The 17,676-nt window shown below is 40.3% G+C and overlaps 1 protein-coding gene across 5 annotated transcripts in view; it reads left to right on the top strand.

Annotated features, from left to right (window-relative positions):
- Positions 1 to 17,676, top strand: part of fermt2 (FERM domain containing kindlin 2) — a 99,510-nt gene that overhangs the window by 61,227 nt on the left and 20,607 nt on the right. For 3 of the 5 annotated variants that reach the window (XM_061896069.1, XM_061896068.1, XM_061896070.1), the window contains exons 4-8: positions 1,737 to 1,865; positions 8,570 to 8,602; positions 9,486 to 9,711; positions 10,494 to 10,596; positions 14,157 to 14,264. In XM_061896069.1, the coding sequence (XP_061752053.1) occupies positions 1,737 to 1,865; positions 8,570 to 8,602; positions 9,486 to 9,711; positions 10,494 to 10,596; positions 14,157 to 14,264 (599 nt within the window). The remainder of the gene's footprint in view (positions 1 to 1,736; positions 1,866 to 8,569; positions 8,603 to 9,485; positions 9,712 to 10,493; positions 10,597 to 14,156; positions 14,265 to 17,676) is intronic. The other 2 variants (XM_061896073.1, XM_061896074.1) reach the window with 1 other exon arrangement.

The following is a 17,676-nucleotide window of genomic DNA, read 5'->3' as shown; positions in this document are numbered from 1 at the left end:
CATACTGTCACGCGTGTAGCGTCATAAGCTCTCGCCGAGAGCTAACATGAGCCAGGTCGTGTAAGCGGAGCGAGTGACATTACGAGAGAGAAGGTGCGGAACTGATCACAAATGGAGGAAGAACAATTAGTGCCCCAAAAAACAGCAGGGGGTCAATCATCTGGCGGTGGTTTGGCTTCAAGCGGCAAGATATTTAGCAGACAACAGCAAAGTATGCAGCAGAAGTGTTGCTAAAAAAGGTGGCAGCATTACTAATTTGTTCTTTAATTTAAAAAGTCACCTGCGAGAGAATGAAGAGAATTCAATACAGTTTTAGTAAATTGACTTAGTTGTGATCCTTCTCTGCATGAAAGTTTAAAATGAGCATATATTAATAGAGTATGAAGAAGAATGTTTTTATGTAGACACATAGAATCATCATACTGATGTGATTATATGCATCAAGTGTTCATTCAAGGCCAAGGCAAAATATCGTAATATATATCGTGTATCGTGATATGGCATAAAAATACCGCGATATTAATAAAAGCCAATATCGCCCAGCCCTAGTAAGATCCCAAACTTCTAGTAGACATGCTTTTTTCCCACTCATTTGCTCCTCATTCGTTCCACTGTTACAAGCTCTGGAATTTGCATGCACGAAGCACGGCCAATTAATATATATTTTTCATTATTATATTTTCGTAATTGTGAGAAGCCCTTATCACAGGGGTCGGGAACCTTTTTGGCTGAGAGAGCCATGACAGCCAAATATTTCACAATGTATTTCCGTAAGAGCCATATAACATTTTTCAACACTGAATACAACTAAATTTGTGCATTTTTAAGTATGACCAACATTTGTAGAGTATAATAAGTCTCTTATTCTTTTTAACAACATTGTTTTTATAGAAGTTAACCAATAATACATATAATACTTCTTACCATTAATGCGACATCTTGAACAGGTGCGGTAGGAAATGGATGGTTGGATTAAAATGCATGAGAATGTTTTATAATTTTAATATTATTTTTGAAACTGTGATTACCAGCGGAATTATTAACTACTTATCGTGTTAAGCAATGTCAGCTAATATTTATCTGAGAGCCATATGCAGTCATCTGGCTCTAGAGCCATAGGTTCCCTACCCCTGGTTTAAGCATTAGACAGATTTTTACCTGCACCCTGCCTCCCGCTGTTTCCCACATCTACAAAGCAATTAGCTACCGACTGCCACCTACTGATATGGAAGAGTATTACACGGTTACTCGGCATAGCTCGGTTGGTAGAGTGGCCGTGCTAGCAACCTGAGGGTTCCAGATTCGATTCCCACTTCTGCCATCCTAGTCACTGCCGTTGTGTCCTTGGGCAAGACACTTTACCCCCCTGACCCCAGTACCACCCACACTGGTTTAAATGTAACTTAGATATTGGGTATCACTTTGTAAAGTGCTTTGAGTCACTAGAGAAAAGCGCTATATACATATAATTATCTGAGAGCCATATGTAGTCATCAAAAGAGCCACATCTGGCTCTAGAGCCATAGGTTCCCTACCCCTGCCTTATCAAAATCGAAATCAACGTTTTATTATTGTCCAGCCCTGACTTGCCTTATATTATAGTTTAAAATGCATAACAGAGAAAAACATGTGTTCTTGTCTCACATAGGGATTGTGAATGATAGGGAATCTTCTTACAGAAGAACTTGTGTAAATCCTGTGCTTGCCTCAAACATTGACTTCCTTTCTCGCTCCAGATATTCGCCATCCAGAGGAGTCATCTTTACTGCGCAAACCACGCGATCCCAAAAAGAAGAAGAAAAAGATAGAGGAGGCGGAGGAGGACGATCTGGAGCTACAAGGTCCACTGTTAACCCCTGGATCGGGTAAGGTTCATCACACATCAAACTCAATGTGAAGTGAAGTGAATTATATTTATATAGCGCTTTTCTCTAGTGACTCAAAGCGCTTTACATAGTGAAACCCAATATCTAAGTTACATTTAAACCAGTGTGGGTGGCACTGGGAGCAGGTGGGTAAAGTGTCTTGCCCATGGACACAACGGCAGTGACTAGGATGGCGGAAGCGGGAATCGAACCTGCAACCCTCAAGTTGCTGGCACAGCCACTCTACCAACCGAGCTATGCCGCCCCAATGCAGTTTTTGTTCAGTCATTAAATAAATCTTTTAGAGAACAAACTAGAATGATTGTTTCCAATGGAACTAGTGATGGTTCCCATGGTGTCTCCTCTGTTCAGTCTGTGGGAGGAATTCTGAATTTGGTTTCACTAAGATGCACTTTGTGTCCAGTAAACCAAACTTCTAGTGTTAGCCCTTAGCCCTGCGTAGCCTCTGCGGACCTGGCTCTCAATTCCTTGGCAGAGAGAAAGAAGGATGGTTGAGATTCCACACATAGTTGGTCACGCTGCCATTTTAACCGGGCCTACACAACCCCCACCTCCCTCCCTCTGCCCTGCCCTCAGCCAGCCAGGGCTGAGTTATCACCAACCGTGCAGGGGAGACTGCAGTTAGCATACACCGAAACAGCAAACTGTCAGACATGACTTTCCCTCAATCAATGTAACTGAAGATCGTATGTTTTCATGTGCAATCCCTTCCAAAACCCCTTTTAATAGAGGACGGCGCCGACACCAAAATGGTCGTCATCACATGTCCTCGAGGGTGTCTTTCCCTGATGATATATGGTTATGTTATTTTTTCCCTCACGTTGTTTAATGGTGCCAAGGAGCACTTACAGCAAGAATGTGCACAACCCCGATCAGATCACATGCTATAGCTGGAGAGTGCACTCCAAGAGCCAAATTGCTAGGCGTTATTCCGTCCCATGTGTGCACGGGGCTTGGCCTTTTTTGCTTAGATCTCCTGATTGGAATCACGAGGCCTCGCAGAAAGGAAGCGATGCAATCACAACACCAGCCAAATCTTCCCTTCTTGTACACTTATGATGTTCTCCATGTACAAGCAGGAGTGGCCTTTCAACTTGTTAAGAGGATAGAAAATCGCTCTCTGACTGTTCTGAACGCCTGCTTCCATGCCAGCGTCACAGTGAGCAGAATAATCAACTTTCCATAGCTCAGGTCATGTTGGGTTTTTTAGACACGAAACTATTAAGATTGTTAATGAAAGGCGGTTATTTCCAAAATTTATTTGATTACATATTGTTTTCTTTTTTACAGTTGTGATCAAAATTATTCAACCCCCACACAATTTTGGTGTTTTAGCAAGTTGGACATTTATTCTGTATTTTGTTTATAGTCATATCAAAAAATGCATTCAATAGACAAATGCAACTTGAATTACAACATTATATTTTGTAACATACCAAACAGTGTCATTTCTCTTACTATCTCCTTGACAAAATTATTCAACCCCTTGAAGATCATAACTCTTAAGAACAGAATTTGAATAAGGTCTTTTGAATCAGGTGTTGAAAACACCTGTAAATGTGATTAGAACCATAACGAGCAACAATTAAACTGATTGAAAAAGACTGTGACAGTCAGCTTCTTGTAGATGGTCAATGGTGTATTTGCAACATGGTGAAGTCCAGGGAGTGGTCAAAGAAGTCAAGAGAGGAGGTAATTTCTCTTCATAAGAAAGGATATGGATATAAGAAAATAGCAAAGACATTACACATTCCAAGAGACACAGTTGGGAGCATAATTCGCAAGTTTAAAGCTAAAGGCACAGTGGAAACACTACCTGGGCGTGGTAGAAAGAGGATGCTGTGTGCAACTGCTGTCCGGTATTTGAAGCGTACAGTGGTGAAAAACCCCCGGGTAACAGCTGAGGAACTACAACAGGACATTGCAGAGAGGGGAACGCAGGTTTCGTCCCAGAAATAAGGCACGCACTACGAGATGAAGGCCTCCATGCCAGAACTCCCAGGCGCACCCCACTTCTGACTACCAGGCACAAGTAAAAATAGACTCCAGTATGCCAAAAATCATCTGGACAAACCCCAAAGGTTTTGGGAAACTGTTCTATGGAGTGATGAGACAAAACTGGAACTCTTTGGGCCTATGAATCAACGTTATGTCTGGAGGAGAAAGAATGAAGAACACCTTGCCTACTGTTAAGTATGGTGGAGGGTCAATCATGCTCTGAGGCTGTTTCCCTGCCTCAGGTACCGGGAATCTCCAGCGCGTTCAAGGCATTATGAATTCTATTTCCTTCCAGGATATATTAGCTGCAAATCTCATGAAGTCAGTGACGAAGCTGAGGCTTGGGAGACGTTGGACCTTCTAACAGGACAAGGATCCCAAGCATACCTCCAAATCAACATCAGAGTGGTTGCAGAGGAAGGGCTGAAAGACTCTGGAGTGGCCTTCACAGTCGCCAGACCTAAATCCTATAGAAAAGCTGAGGTGGGACTTGAAGAAGGCAGTTGCAGCACGCAAGCCCAAGAATATGAATGAACTGGAGGCTTTTGCCCAAGAGGAATGGGCTAAAATACCTGTAGATGGTTGCAAGAAGCTTGTGTCCGGTTATGTATCACCTTTGAAGGATGTCATTACTGCCAAAGGGTGTTCTACTAAGTACTAAAGATGCATGGAACTAGGGGGTTGAATCATTTTGTCAATGAGATATTAAGAAAAATGTCCTTTTTTGGTATTTTTTAAAATACAGTGTTACAATTTAAATTGCATTTGTCTATTTGACACATCTTTATTTGATATGACTATAAATAAAATACGGAATAAATGTCCAACTTGCTAAAACACCCAAATTGTGTGGGGGTTGAATAATTTTGATCACAACCGTAAATGATTTTGAGTAAACGAGAAAGTGTAAAGGAAAATGCAGCTTTTTTGACCACATTGTACTGTATTTTTTGGACTATAAAGTGTTTAAGCAGCACCCCCTAAAGTTTAGAAGAAAAACATTTTTACAGGCAGTATGTTAGCCACACTCGACTATAAGCCGAATATATATATATATATTGTTAAAATTTGATAAATACACAGGGAAATTTTGTAAATACCTTAATTGTTTTCAAACAGTGTCTATCACGTTGCAGTAAAACAGCTGATCAAACAAAGCAGATGTCATTGTCCTTTGCCCACTAGCTACGGAAGCTTGCTCTCTTGCTAAACACACTCAACGCCACGGTGACATCTCGGTGAATTCAATGAGGAATTTGTGAAACTAAAAACAATACGAACAGAATGCCATTTTTAGTGAATGTTGTCTGTCTATCTGTGTTGGCCCTGCGATGAGGTGGCGACTTGTCCAGGGTGTACCCCGCCTTCCGCCCGATTGTAGCTGAGATAGGCGCCAGCGTCCCCCGCGACCCCGAAAGGGAATAAGCGGTAGAAAATGAATGAATGAATTACTAACACAGACACTCGTAAACATGTTAGCATATTAGCTAATGCTAACAATGCTGGCTTGATAACATTACGATAGCATGTACAAATGTGCATAAAAACACTCCTACGGACATCACAATTGGGACGGTTTATTATTAATAGTTTTATTTTTATTGCAAAACTTACAAAGGCTGTTTAGTGGCCATAAACACTTAGTTTCTACAGCAGAGGTGCCCAAAGTGTGGCACAGGGGCCATCTGTGCAGGCCAGTAACTGCCATTGGCGTTAGGCACATCACAAAAAACACCAACAAAAATTGAGAACGCCGCAAGAAACACAATGAGAAAAAGCTAGAATGTTGACATCAGCCAACCAGCTTTGGTTTTAAAGAAACAACAACAAACACAAAACAATAAAATATTATATATATTATATATATATATATATATATATATATATATATATATATATATATATATATATATATATACATATATATATGTGAAATAAAAAAATATACATATTTTTTTAAATGAAAATATATTTTTTGGGGTGAGACTAGGGATCCTGACCTTGAAAAGGTTGATGACCGTTGTTCTGGAGACTTTTAATGACTTAAAAAATGAAAAACTACTAGCAACAAATCTAATCTTCTTCTGGTGTTATTATAAAATGTCAGTCGTGTTTAGAGACTCTTAACTTCTGTCCCTCCTTGTCCCTGACAAAATAGGCGAGCTACAGCAAGTAAGACGTCACACTTGCTTTTGCTGCTCCAGTTGGACTTTATCTTCTGTCCTCAATATTTGCACATTTTGTAGTTCTCTGTCCATGGGTAAATCTGTGTATGTCCACATTGCAGACATGCTGACGACGCTCCAGACAATGGCGTGCGTCTTGTTTACATTCGGGTTCGGCAGCACTGTTTTTGGTAATCAAAGTTGTTTTTTCACATATTTATATATATCAATTCAAAGAGTAACAACATGTTGGTGGTAATGTTTAATGTTTGTGTGGTTCGGATTTAATGTCAGTTTTTCCCAAGTTTGCAAACACACCGTCCATGCCTGAAAGATGATTGGTGGAGAATGAGAAAGTGTTGTTGTGTGTCCGGCTGGGAAACACAGACTCATAGAGATGAAAGTTTGTACACGTGAGGTAAAACCTGTGGGTATTGTGACATTTGTTATTATAAGATTGGTATTAAAAGTTAAAAATAGCATCGGAGGTTGTGTAATTTCTTCTGGGGACTACAATATATTGTATTACTTTAATTTGTTTTCAAGTTAAAAAAAACCCAACTTATTTTCAAGGTGTGGCAGTAATAAAAATGCCGTGGTAGTCTGACACATTCAGTTACATTAAGGGGAAACCCTGGTAACTGACACAGATAACAGCATGTGGGTTGTGCTGAGGTCATAGTAAGCACAGTGGTACCTCACCTTAGTGTTATGAGATAAAAGCTGTTAATCAGCTAATTGTTATGTTTTAAGTTGCGAGCAAAAATTTGAGAGACAAGCATCCCTTCCGTTAGTTGGTCCAACGCAGTGGTTCTCAAATGTGGTACGTACATTATAAGCTGTATATTATTGTCACATTACTTCATAAAACTTCATAAAGTACATTTTATTGTATTTTTCTATGCAATATTTCTTATCTAAACGTTTGCTTTACTTTTTAAAAGGCCATGTTAGATGTCAAAATTCTGTTTGGGGGTTGGCAATTGCCAATTAAATTGATTTCAATGGGAGGTGTTGTTTTGAGATACAAGTGTTTTGAGTTAAGAGCTCTGCCACAGTACAAATTAAACTCATACGTTGGTGTACTACTAGGGGTGTAACGGTACGTGTATTTGTATTGAACCGTTTCGGTACGGGGGTTTCGGTTTGGTTCAGAGGTGTACCAAACGAGTTTCCACACGGACATATAAGGTAGCGTACCGCACTTTGTGTGAATAATGCACACCGAGGCACAACACATGGCATTATAGCAACAACTGGGCTACCATACACTGACCATACTTCCTCTTTTCACCGGATATATCCCCTTTTGCGGGGCTGTCCGGGTGGAGTTTCTTAAATGCCTCAAATGTCCGGCATTTTAAGTTAGGGTAGCATATATTTTCAATGTACGTTCAGGGTTAAGAAGGGGTTAAAAAAATTTAAAAAAGTGGTGCACGCAGTGAGGGAGGGGCAGAGACAGAGAGAGTTATGATAAATGCTCATGCGTCGCCAGGCTCTGCTTTTTAACCATAGATTTATCAGATTTTATTTTTTATTATCTTGTGTGCGCAGCAACATTCGTGAGGGTGGGGCAGAGAGAGAGAGTTATGATAAACACGCATGTGTCACCAGGCTCTGCTTTTGATCCATAGATTTATCAGATTTTATTTTTTTTTATCTAGGGGTGTCAAAAATGTGCCCCGGAAGCCATTTGCGGCCCACAGCTAATGTTTTAAAGGCCCACGGCACATTCTAAAAATACTTATTAAAATAAACTAAAACAAACAAAAGTGAAATAAAAAAGCTTAAAGGGTAAACGTAATTTAGAAAAAGTTGCAATGTTGACAAATAAAACACAGCTGTTTGTTTTTTTCTTTCAAACTGTCATTGCTCAAAACATAATATTGAATCAAAATCAATATTATTATGAATTATTGACCTATCCAAGGTTCCCATTACTTAACATCAAATATTCCACTAAGAAAATTTTTTGGGTTGGAAGATTTTGCAAATTTGGTATATAAATAACCAAAAAATTTATATTTTGTTGTTTTCTTACTTTACCGAAAATGAACAGAATTGTGACCTCTGAACCACGTACAGAACCAAAATGTTTGTGTACCGTTACACCCTTATGTACTACTGCATTTAAACAATTGTTTCCACTAAGATATTACCCTAAAAGCTCACCCACCTTCTTTTGTTAGAGCAAACCCCACATCTTAATGTCCACACGCAAGCGCCAAGAACATTAGAAAAATAAACAATGTAAGACATTTAGTTCCTATCATCATGTCAGCACCGCGACACTCGGGACTGTCACTTTGAAAGCCGGCACGGCTGGGTCAAGTTGTCCAACACCTCGCCTGTTTTCACTCTCCAGTGGGGTGGACTTCTCATGCCAACACCTCGAAATGACTAAGATCTTCTACTTGTTTTCCTTTCTCCTCCTTCCATCCAAAAGTCTCCCTATCGATTGACTGTTACCATTCCTCTACTTTCCTCCTATTTCCCTTTCTTTCTGTCCGTCCATCCTAGCATCTGAGATCATATACATCGGACCTGTCAAAGGTAAGCTTTCCTCCGCTGTCCTGTTCTGTTCTTCTTCTTCTTCACTGCTTCCTCACCATCGCCTTCAGTTTCATACCCTCCTCCCCCACTGCTGGTGCGCGGAGGTCACATGACACCCGTAACCTTTTCCCTTACCAGGCAGAGTCAGCTGAATCTGGCGGTCACGTGATGAAAGATTAGAATGTAGTAGCTTATTTTTAAGGGGAGTCAAACATCCAGTCTTGGTGGTCCATAAGCCTCCCGTTTGTGTGGGGGAGCCTGGGGGAGTTTGATGCATGTTACCATTTTATCCTCGTATCAGCAAGTCTGTAAACAGGATGGAGGAGTTGTGTTGCCAGCTTGTACATTGCTACTAGGGTATTTTGGATTCCTCCAGAGACCCCCTCGTGGGAGACTGGGAGGGCTTTTCCTGACACGCTGAATCCGGCAAGCGGCGCATGAATAACACCTCCTTTCCTCCCAGAAAGAAGGATGGGTGGCCGCAGCTTGCACCCTGTTCTCATGACCCTGATATATAAACGTGCGCCCTCACAAGCCGAGCCAAGCACTTCCTGGTTTAGATTTTGCCGTTGTTGCTTCTTGATCCTACAAGAGGAGAGCGGGATGAAGGGGCTACTGTACATAAATTTGACATAACCTAATTTGATTTTAACGAATAAGCTTGTACTTCCCACCTCCTCCTTGTTTGTTGTGCATTGGTTTGCTGTGTGCACTGCATTCCTGGGGGTAACCCTGATCATCACCTGCATGCATGCTGGTCCACATCAGGCCCTCCAGGAGGTCACAGTGTGTGGGCTGGTTCATCACATGCTTCACGTCGATGCTTCTATATCTCCTCCACAAGTTTCTGTTCCTGCTCTAACCGATGTTTCCACGCTTACAGGGAGCATCTACTCCAGCCCGGGATTGTACAGCAAGACAATGACGCCCACGTATGACTCCAGGGACGGAAGCCCGCTGTCGCCCACGTCCGCCTGGTTTGGAGACAGCCCGCTCTCAGAGGGCAATCCCGGTATCCTCGCCGTCAGCCAGCCCATCTCCTCCCCAGACATCCTGGTCAAACTCTACAAGTCCCAGTCCTTGCTGGACAAAGCCAAGATCAACCAAGGGTGAGAAGAAACTCTTTCAACTTAGCGCCTGGGTGTCAAACTCAGTTTGGCCCGCCATGTAATTTCATTTGGCCCTTTAGGCAATAATAAATTAACATTAAAACTGGCCCGCCGGTATTATACAGTGGCGGTACCGCTGTATCACCGCATTCAACGCTAATTCTCATACTTGCCAACCGTCCCGATTTTTCCAGGAGAATCACGAATTTCCACCTGGACAACAATATTGGGGGCGTGCCTTAAAGGTACTGCTTTTAGCATACTCTAGCGTGCCGGCCCAGTCACGTAATATATGCGGCTTCTACACACACACACACAAGTGAATGCAAGGCATACTTGGTCAACAGCCATACAGGTCACACTGAGGGTGGCCGTATAAACAACTTTAACACTGTTACACCACACTGTGAACCCACACCAAACAAGAATGACAAACACATTTCGGGGGAACATCCACACCGTAACACAACATGAACACAACAGAACAAATACCCAGAACCACTTGCAGCATTAACTCTTCCGGGACGCTACAATATACACCCCTGCTACCAACAAAACTCGATTTTGCATGTCACTATAAAGTTATATAAGCCTTGCTAGTTCAATATTCAATGCAAAACTTGTTTGGGTCCCTATTAAAAGGTTATGTTGTTCAACTTTGGCCCTCGGCTTTGTTCAGTTTAGAATTTTGGCCCACCCTGTATTTGAGTTTGACACCCCTGACTTAGCGGTTTAGTGAGTGTTATGTAATAAAAAGGAATATGTTCTCTGTGTGTGTGCAGGTGGTTGGACTCCTCCAGATCTCTGATGGAGCAGGATGTGAAGGAGAATGAGGTGTTGCTGCTTAGGTTTAAATACCACAGTTTCTTTGACCTCAACCCAAAGGTAATGATGAAAATCAGGCATTTTGTTTATTACCATAACACAGTAAAAACTATCGACAGTATTACGTAATTTGTTTGAATCACTTTTTCCCATATAAAAGTATGGATCTAGTCCAACCGAACACACAAAAATAAGTCAACTAAGAGGTAAAAACACTCAAGAAAAACCTATTTTATTTGTCAAGCTGGGGCGGTATAGCTCGGTTGGTAGAGTGGCCATGCCAGCAACTTGAGGGTTGCAGGTTCGATTCCCGCTTCAGCCATCCTAGTCACTGCCGTTGTGTCCTTGGGCAAGACACTTTACCCACCTGCTCCCAGTGCCACCCACACTGGTTTAAATGTCACTTAGATATTGGGTTTCAGTATGTAAAGCGCTTTGAGTCACTTGAGAAAAGTGCTATATAAATATAATTCACTAGAAAAAAAAATATATATAAAGGTGACCAGTGTGAACCTTTTTTTAGTTTTTCACACTACTGTCTGTAAAAGACTGTAAAACGTGTAGCTCTCCCGTCCAAAGGCAAACCTTAGTAACTCACTTCTAGCTGATTTTGAGAAAACAAAGGAAAACCAATCTATCTTGATGCTGTCTTACAAAGATCTACAAAGTCATCAAACATATAGATGTTTTCTTGAGCTTTCATTTTCTTGCCGATTGAGCCATGGATTGAATCTGCTCTCATGAACGTGTGCCCTTTCTCCAGATATTTTATCACAATCTCGGGTGGGCCCCATTCTGCGTTTGCACATTGGGCAAGAGCCGTGTACAGCATCCAGTTTTTATTTTGACCTCCACAGTTATCTGCCCAAAAGAGTATGCAAGGGGAAGAATCAAGAACAATACATTTAATGAAGGTGCTTGCAACGTCCTGGGCCAATCTTCCAAATATCCCCTCGTGCCGTAATATCACATAATCAGGTTGACCGTCGGCCGCCATTCCTGCAAATGTCTCATTAAAGACAATAAGGCGACTGATAAAGAAGCTACGATTGGTCCCTTGAGATACTAGGTTTTTCTGTTGTATCTACGCGGTTATGTGGTAGTTGCTAGGTCCTGCCATGCACGTAACAGCTTACTTAAGGAACAAATTACAATATCGCATATACTAATGTAAACCATATCACCTAGGAACTCCAAAATTATCAGCTCAGTTTTGACCCAAATTGAGTTACTGGGTTTTGCCTTTGGACGGGAGAGCTGAAGTTTGATAATATGTCACGCCACTACCTTGAATCAGGGCTGAAATGAATACCGTATTTTTCAGAGTATAAGTCGCTCCGTAGTATAAGCCCCACCTGCCGAAAATGCATAATAAAGAAGGAAAAAAACACATATAAGTCGCACTGGCGTATAAGTCGCATTTTTGGGGGAAATTTATTTGATAAAACCCAAAACCAAGAATAGACATTTGAAAGGCAATTTAAAATAAATAAAGAATAGTGAACAACAGGCTGAATAAGTGTACATTATATGACGCTTAAATAACCAACTGTGAAGGTGCCTGGTATGTTAACCTAACATATTATGGTAAAAGTCATTCAAATAACTATAACATATAGAACATGCTATACTTTTACCAAACAATCTGTCACTCCTAATCGCTAAATCCGATGAAATCTTATACGTCTAGTCTCTTACGTGAATGAGCTAAATAATATTATTTGATATTTTACGGTAATGTGTTAATAATTTCACACATAAGTCGCTCCTGAGTATAAGTCGCACCCCCGGCCAAACTATGAAAAAAACTGCGACTTATAGTCCGAAAAATATGGTAATCAATTAAATCAAATAATTCAATTAGAAAAAAGCTAATAAAAATGTTAAAAAGCCCGGAACTTTAAATATGTAGAGCCGTGATCTGCGTGTCAGCGAACAGCGGGGAGTTTTAATTTTCCATTCTTATTAATATTAGCACACGTGTTAAAAGTGTCATTTTTATGTTGGCCGTGTACATTTATTAGGGAAAAAAATAATGAAGGCCAACTTTTTTCAACTATTTTCTCTAAAATACGCACGCATTCAGACTATGAAGTGTGTTTTATTTGATTAATCGGAGACAAACTCTTTAAAGAGATTACTCAATTACTAAAACTGCAGCCATACTTTGAATCGAGGACACCTTTTAATTAGGCATGAGAGTTCATTTACATTTTAACTAATGTCAGTACCAAATCGGTACTTTAAAAACAGTGCCGGTGCTTAAACGGTGCCCAAACTGGCACTTAAAAAATGTAAAAACATTCAAAAAATTTTAAAATCATTCTCATTTTTGATGGAATTTAGTGACATTCCAGTTAAACAGGCTAGTAATTTAAATACTTTAATGAAATACATAAAATAACTAAGTTATACATTCAAAAATAAGAAAAAAAAGTACAACAAATTGTCATTATTGCAGCAATAAAGAACATAGAGAAGGTGCAAAAAACAACTTGGTAAAGTTGTAATATTTGATACTCAGAATTACGGTTTTTCCTTAATGCAACCTTGCCCTTTATAACCGTCTTTGGTGCATCATGAGAAAGTGCTGTCTTGTTGGGGCTACTGGCAAGGCATCATGTGTTTTGAGGACTACTGTTCTCCCGTCCAAAGGCAAAACCCAGTAACTCAATTTTGGTCAAAACTGAGCTGATAATAATTTTGGAGTTCCTAGGTGATATGCTTTACATTAGTGTGTGCGATATTGTAATTTGTTCCGTAAGTAAGCTGTTACGCGCATGGCAGGACCTAGCAACTACCACATAACCGCGTAGATACAACAGAAAAACCTAGTATCTCAAGGGACCAATCGGAGCTTCTTTGTCAGTCGCCTTATTGTCTTTAATGAGACATTTGCACGAATGGGGGCCGACGGTCAACCTGATTATGTGATATTATGGCACCAGGGGATATCTGGAAGATTGGCCCAGGACGTTGCAAGCACCTTCATTAAATGTATTGTTCTTGATTCTTCCCCTTGCATACTCTTTTGGGCAGATAACTGTGGAGGTCAAAATAAAAACTGGACGCTGTACACGGCTCTTGCCCAATGTGCAAACGCAGAATGGGGCCCACCCGAGATTGTAATGAAATATCTGGAGAAAGGGCACACGTTCATGAGAGCAGATTCAATCCATGGCTCAATCGGCAAGAAAATGAAAGCTCAAGAAAACATCTATACGTTTGATGACTTTGTAGATCTTTGTAAGACAGCATCAAGATAGATTGGCTTTCCTTTCTTTACTCAAAATGTTACTTATGTACAAGATGTACAATATCATTGCAGATCACTTGTTAAGTCTGCGTACAATAAGCGCCAAAATAAGGCACCGATAGCTTCTTCTTCTTTTACCATATAAATCATGTTTCAGTGCCCATCCCTACTTTTAACATCCCTTATTGAGGCTACTCCTCCCTTTTTGAATAGCCAAAATGTCAAAGAAAAACCAGTCACACAGAATGAATCATCAGTCATTCGAATTGTCTCCAGTTACGTTAGACTGAATAGTTTCCACTGTATGTTGGTGCGTAACCCTATTGTATCCCACAAAGCTAATGTAGTTTCCAATGTTTTCCAGTATGATGCCATCAGGGTAAACCAGCTCTACGAACAGGCCAAGTGGGCCATCCTGCTGGAGGAGATCGAGTGCACGGAGGAAGAAATGATGATGTTCGCCGCCTTGCAGGTACGTATTTTGACTGTTGTGCTATTCATTGTGCCTCGTCAGCACTTCAGAAATGTTAAGACTCGAGTCTTTCATCTGGGAATTGCATATATCGGCCTCCCGACCACAAGCTCGTAAATTGAGGTTGGCCTTACAGCTACAGAATCGGCCCATGTGGCAGCCAGTTAACTCTTGGCTGATGTACGATGTGGAAGATTCACACGCTCTCGTGACTGTTGACTAGGGCTGGCTGATATGGATGAAAACTGTATCATGATATAAGTGTTTTGTATCGGTCGATATTGAGCGGCGACTTGTCCAGGGTGTACACCGCCTTCTGCCCGAATGCAGTTGAGATAGGCCTCAGCATCCCCCGCGACTCCAAAAGAGACAAGCGGTAGAAAATGGATGGATAGATATTGATGATTATTGATATTTTTTATGACTTATCAAAAATAATAATATTAAATGAAAACATTTTTATTTAAAATGTAACTTTTCTTTGATTATGTCAAGGTGGAAAGGAAAGGAAATGTCAACACAACCATGGAAAACAATCAATGTAAACAACATTTTAAAATCACATTGAACCCTTAACAATATTCAAATGAAAGTGCAAAAATAAGGACTATGTAACAAATACTTAAGTGTAACAAAATAGTGCAAAGTGTGAAAATGTAAATATAGAGAAACCTGAGGATAACTTCTTTCTGCCAGGAAGTTACGGCTGAGCTCTCAAGGGTAAGCGCGTTTAAAGTGGTGTGGTATTACCGGTCTTGGTGGGGACGAACGCCTTGCATAAATTACAGACCACAATGGTTGGACTGTGGTCCATTTTTAAATATCTAAAAAAAACTGACATACTGTCGGGGTGACTTTTCCCGTTTTATCAACATTTTCTTCGCTCTCTGCAGCACTCGTTTTTACTTTCTCTTCTCACTTCACGCATAGAGTCAACCGCACGATAACATGATGGCGCAACCAAACTCGATACTGTTACATTTGGTTTGTTAGCGTGTCACTCCCACTGATCAGTGATCACTTCTCCCGTCCAAAGGCAAAACCCAGTAACTCAATTTTGGTCAAAACTGAGCTGATAATAATTTTGGAGTTCCTAGGTGATATGCTTTACATTAGTGTATGCGATATTGTATCTTCTTCCGTAAGTGAGCAGCTTACTTACGGAAGAAATTACAATATCGCATACATAAGCAGCTTACTTACGGAAGAAATTACAATATCGCATACACTAATGTAAAGCATATCACCTAGTAACTCCAAAATTATTATCAGCTCAGTTTTGACCAAAATTGAGTTACTGGGTTTTGCCTTTGGACGGGAGACTTCCTGCGTTGCTTGGTTACCAGAGAGCGAGTCCCTTTGTTCGCGCAACCCACCTGGCATCGCAACTTCCGGTTTCTTCCTACAAAAATATATATATATATATCGATCGCCTTATTGAACAAATATTTTATTAATATATCACAATATATAGAGATGTACGATAATATCGTACTGCCGATATTATCGGCCGATAAATGCTTTAAAATGTAACATCGGAAATATTTTTTTTTTTTTTTTTAATTAAATCAACATAAAAAACACAAGATACACTTACAATTACTGCACCAACCCAAAAAAACTCCCTTTTTCATGACAAAACAAAACAAAACAATAAAATCCCCTCCCCCGCCGGGCCCCGGGACAAATGGACAAGCAGTGACTGGTCCGCGGCTACAAAAAAGTTGGGGACCACTGCCTGAGACGACAAACTAGTCAGTGCCAAACAGTGTACTTTATATATGAATTATAATGTTATCATTGATAATGTCTATCCTATGATGGGCAATGTAAATGACATACAGATGTTGACCCCCTCTTAGTCCTGAGGTGGTGCCCTTTCTATTTCGGACCCTCGTAAAGCAGCGGGTGTCGGGACCTGAGGACGCCACCCTGTCCTCACCCTCAGGGTTAATTATAGAGCATCTTGGGGCCACTGGATGCTGTGCTTTGGCCCTGGACCACCCTTCCCCAGCGGTACACCGTCTCATAGATCTGCTTGTCAGGCGTGCGGGTGTTTCTATGCTTCATCTAACCTGTTATAATTAACTGGCTTCCCGTTGCGCCTCACTGGGAGAATCCAACTCGGGGTGTGTTTAGACCGACTCACTTTCTTCATGGGGGAGGGTGTTTGCATGAGCTCATGCTACTGGCTAATGTTTCACGAGTGTGGCTGTGGATACGAGAGTTTAAATAAAGATCAATCACATTCACTATGTCGCCGGCGACTGTTGGCATGCCATCACCTGGGCGGCACTTTGACTTGATCAGGTGACAATAAATAGACTCAAACTTCAAACCAGGATGTCGATTATAAGAAAATAGGAAAACAAGTGTTCAAACTACCGTATTTTTTGGATTATAAATCGCTCCGGAGTATACGTCGCACCGGCCGATGTGTGTAGAAAGACCTGTGAACGGAGTAGACACCACAATACTCTTGTTTGTGAAGCATAAAAAACACAAAACATTCAAAATAGTGGGCTTTCTAAAAGGGGTTCCATTTTTTTTAGTTTAAAAATAAAATCCAAATATTTTAATCTATGTATACTATTTTGAGCACATTCAATAATACCACAATAATAACAACTGTGATCATTTTAGTGACAATAACTGTGATATGAAATGTTCATACTTTTACAATTTCCCTATTTTTTTTCTTCACATTTGAACATTGACAGCAATTTAGCAGTTTTTGACCATTTTTGTCCCCAGGATGTCGCAGGCCTAAATTTGACTTCTTTTCAAAAATAGCAATGTCAACTGTTGCAATAGAAACTGCAGGAGAAAATTAAAGTTGCAATAAATAGTTTTGATTTTCACTCTGTAAGTATGACAGGGAAATTTGCTGACAAAAAAAGTAATTAATGACCAAATGTATAGAAAAACAGCACACAAAAACGTGCAAAATAGGCTTTACTCATCACAACAAAGTATACATGTATTACTGCAAAGAAAATTCAAAACATACCTTAGCCTAGACCTAACAAGGAAAATTAACATTTATGCTGAAGACAAGTGATCAATATAAATAATCTTAAAGGAAATTACAGTGGATATGGCACTTTGTATACCAACTGTACACTGACTACTTTTCAGTTTATCCAAGCTCCAGTTTTAATATTCCCCATTAGAAATGGCTGAAGGGTGTACCGTATTTTTCGGATTATACATCGCTCCGGAGTATACGTCGCACCGGCCGAAAATGTACAACAAAGAAGGAAAAAAATATATATACGTCACACTGGAGTATAACTCGCATTTTTGGGGGAAATTTATTTGATAAAATCCAACACCAAGAATAGACATTTGAAAGGCAATTTAAGTTAAGTAAAGAATAGTGAACAACAGGCTGAATAAACGTATGTTATAT

The sequence above is a fragment of the Nerophis ophidion genome, linkage group LG03, assembly GCF_033978795.1.
Source record: "Nerophis ophidion isolate RoL-2023_Sa linkage group LG03, RoL_Noph_v1.0, whole genome shotgun sequence".
Lineage (NCBI taxonomy): Eukaryota > Metazoa > Chordata > Actinopteri > Syngnathiformes > Syngnathidae > Nerophis > Nerophis ophidion.
Note: the sequence above shows the minus strand (reverse complement) of the source record. Positions and strands in the feature narration are given on the sequence as shown.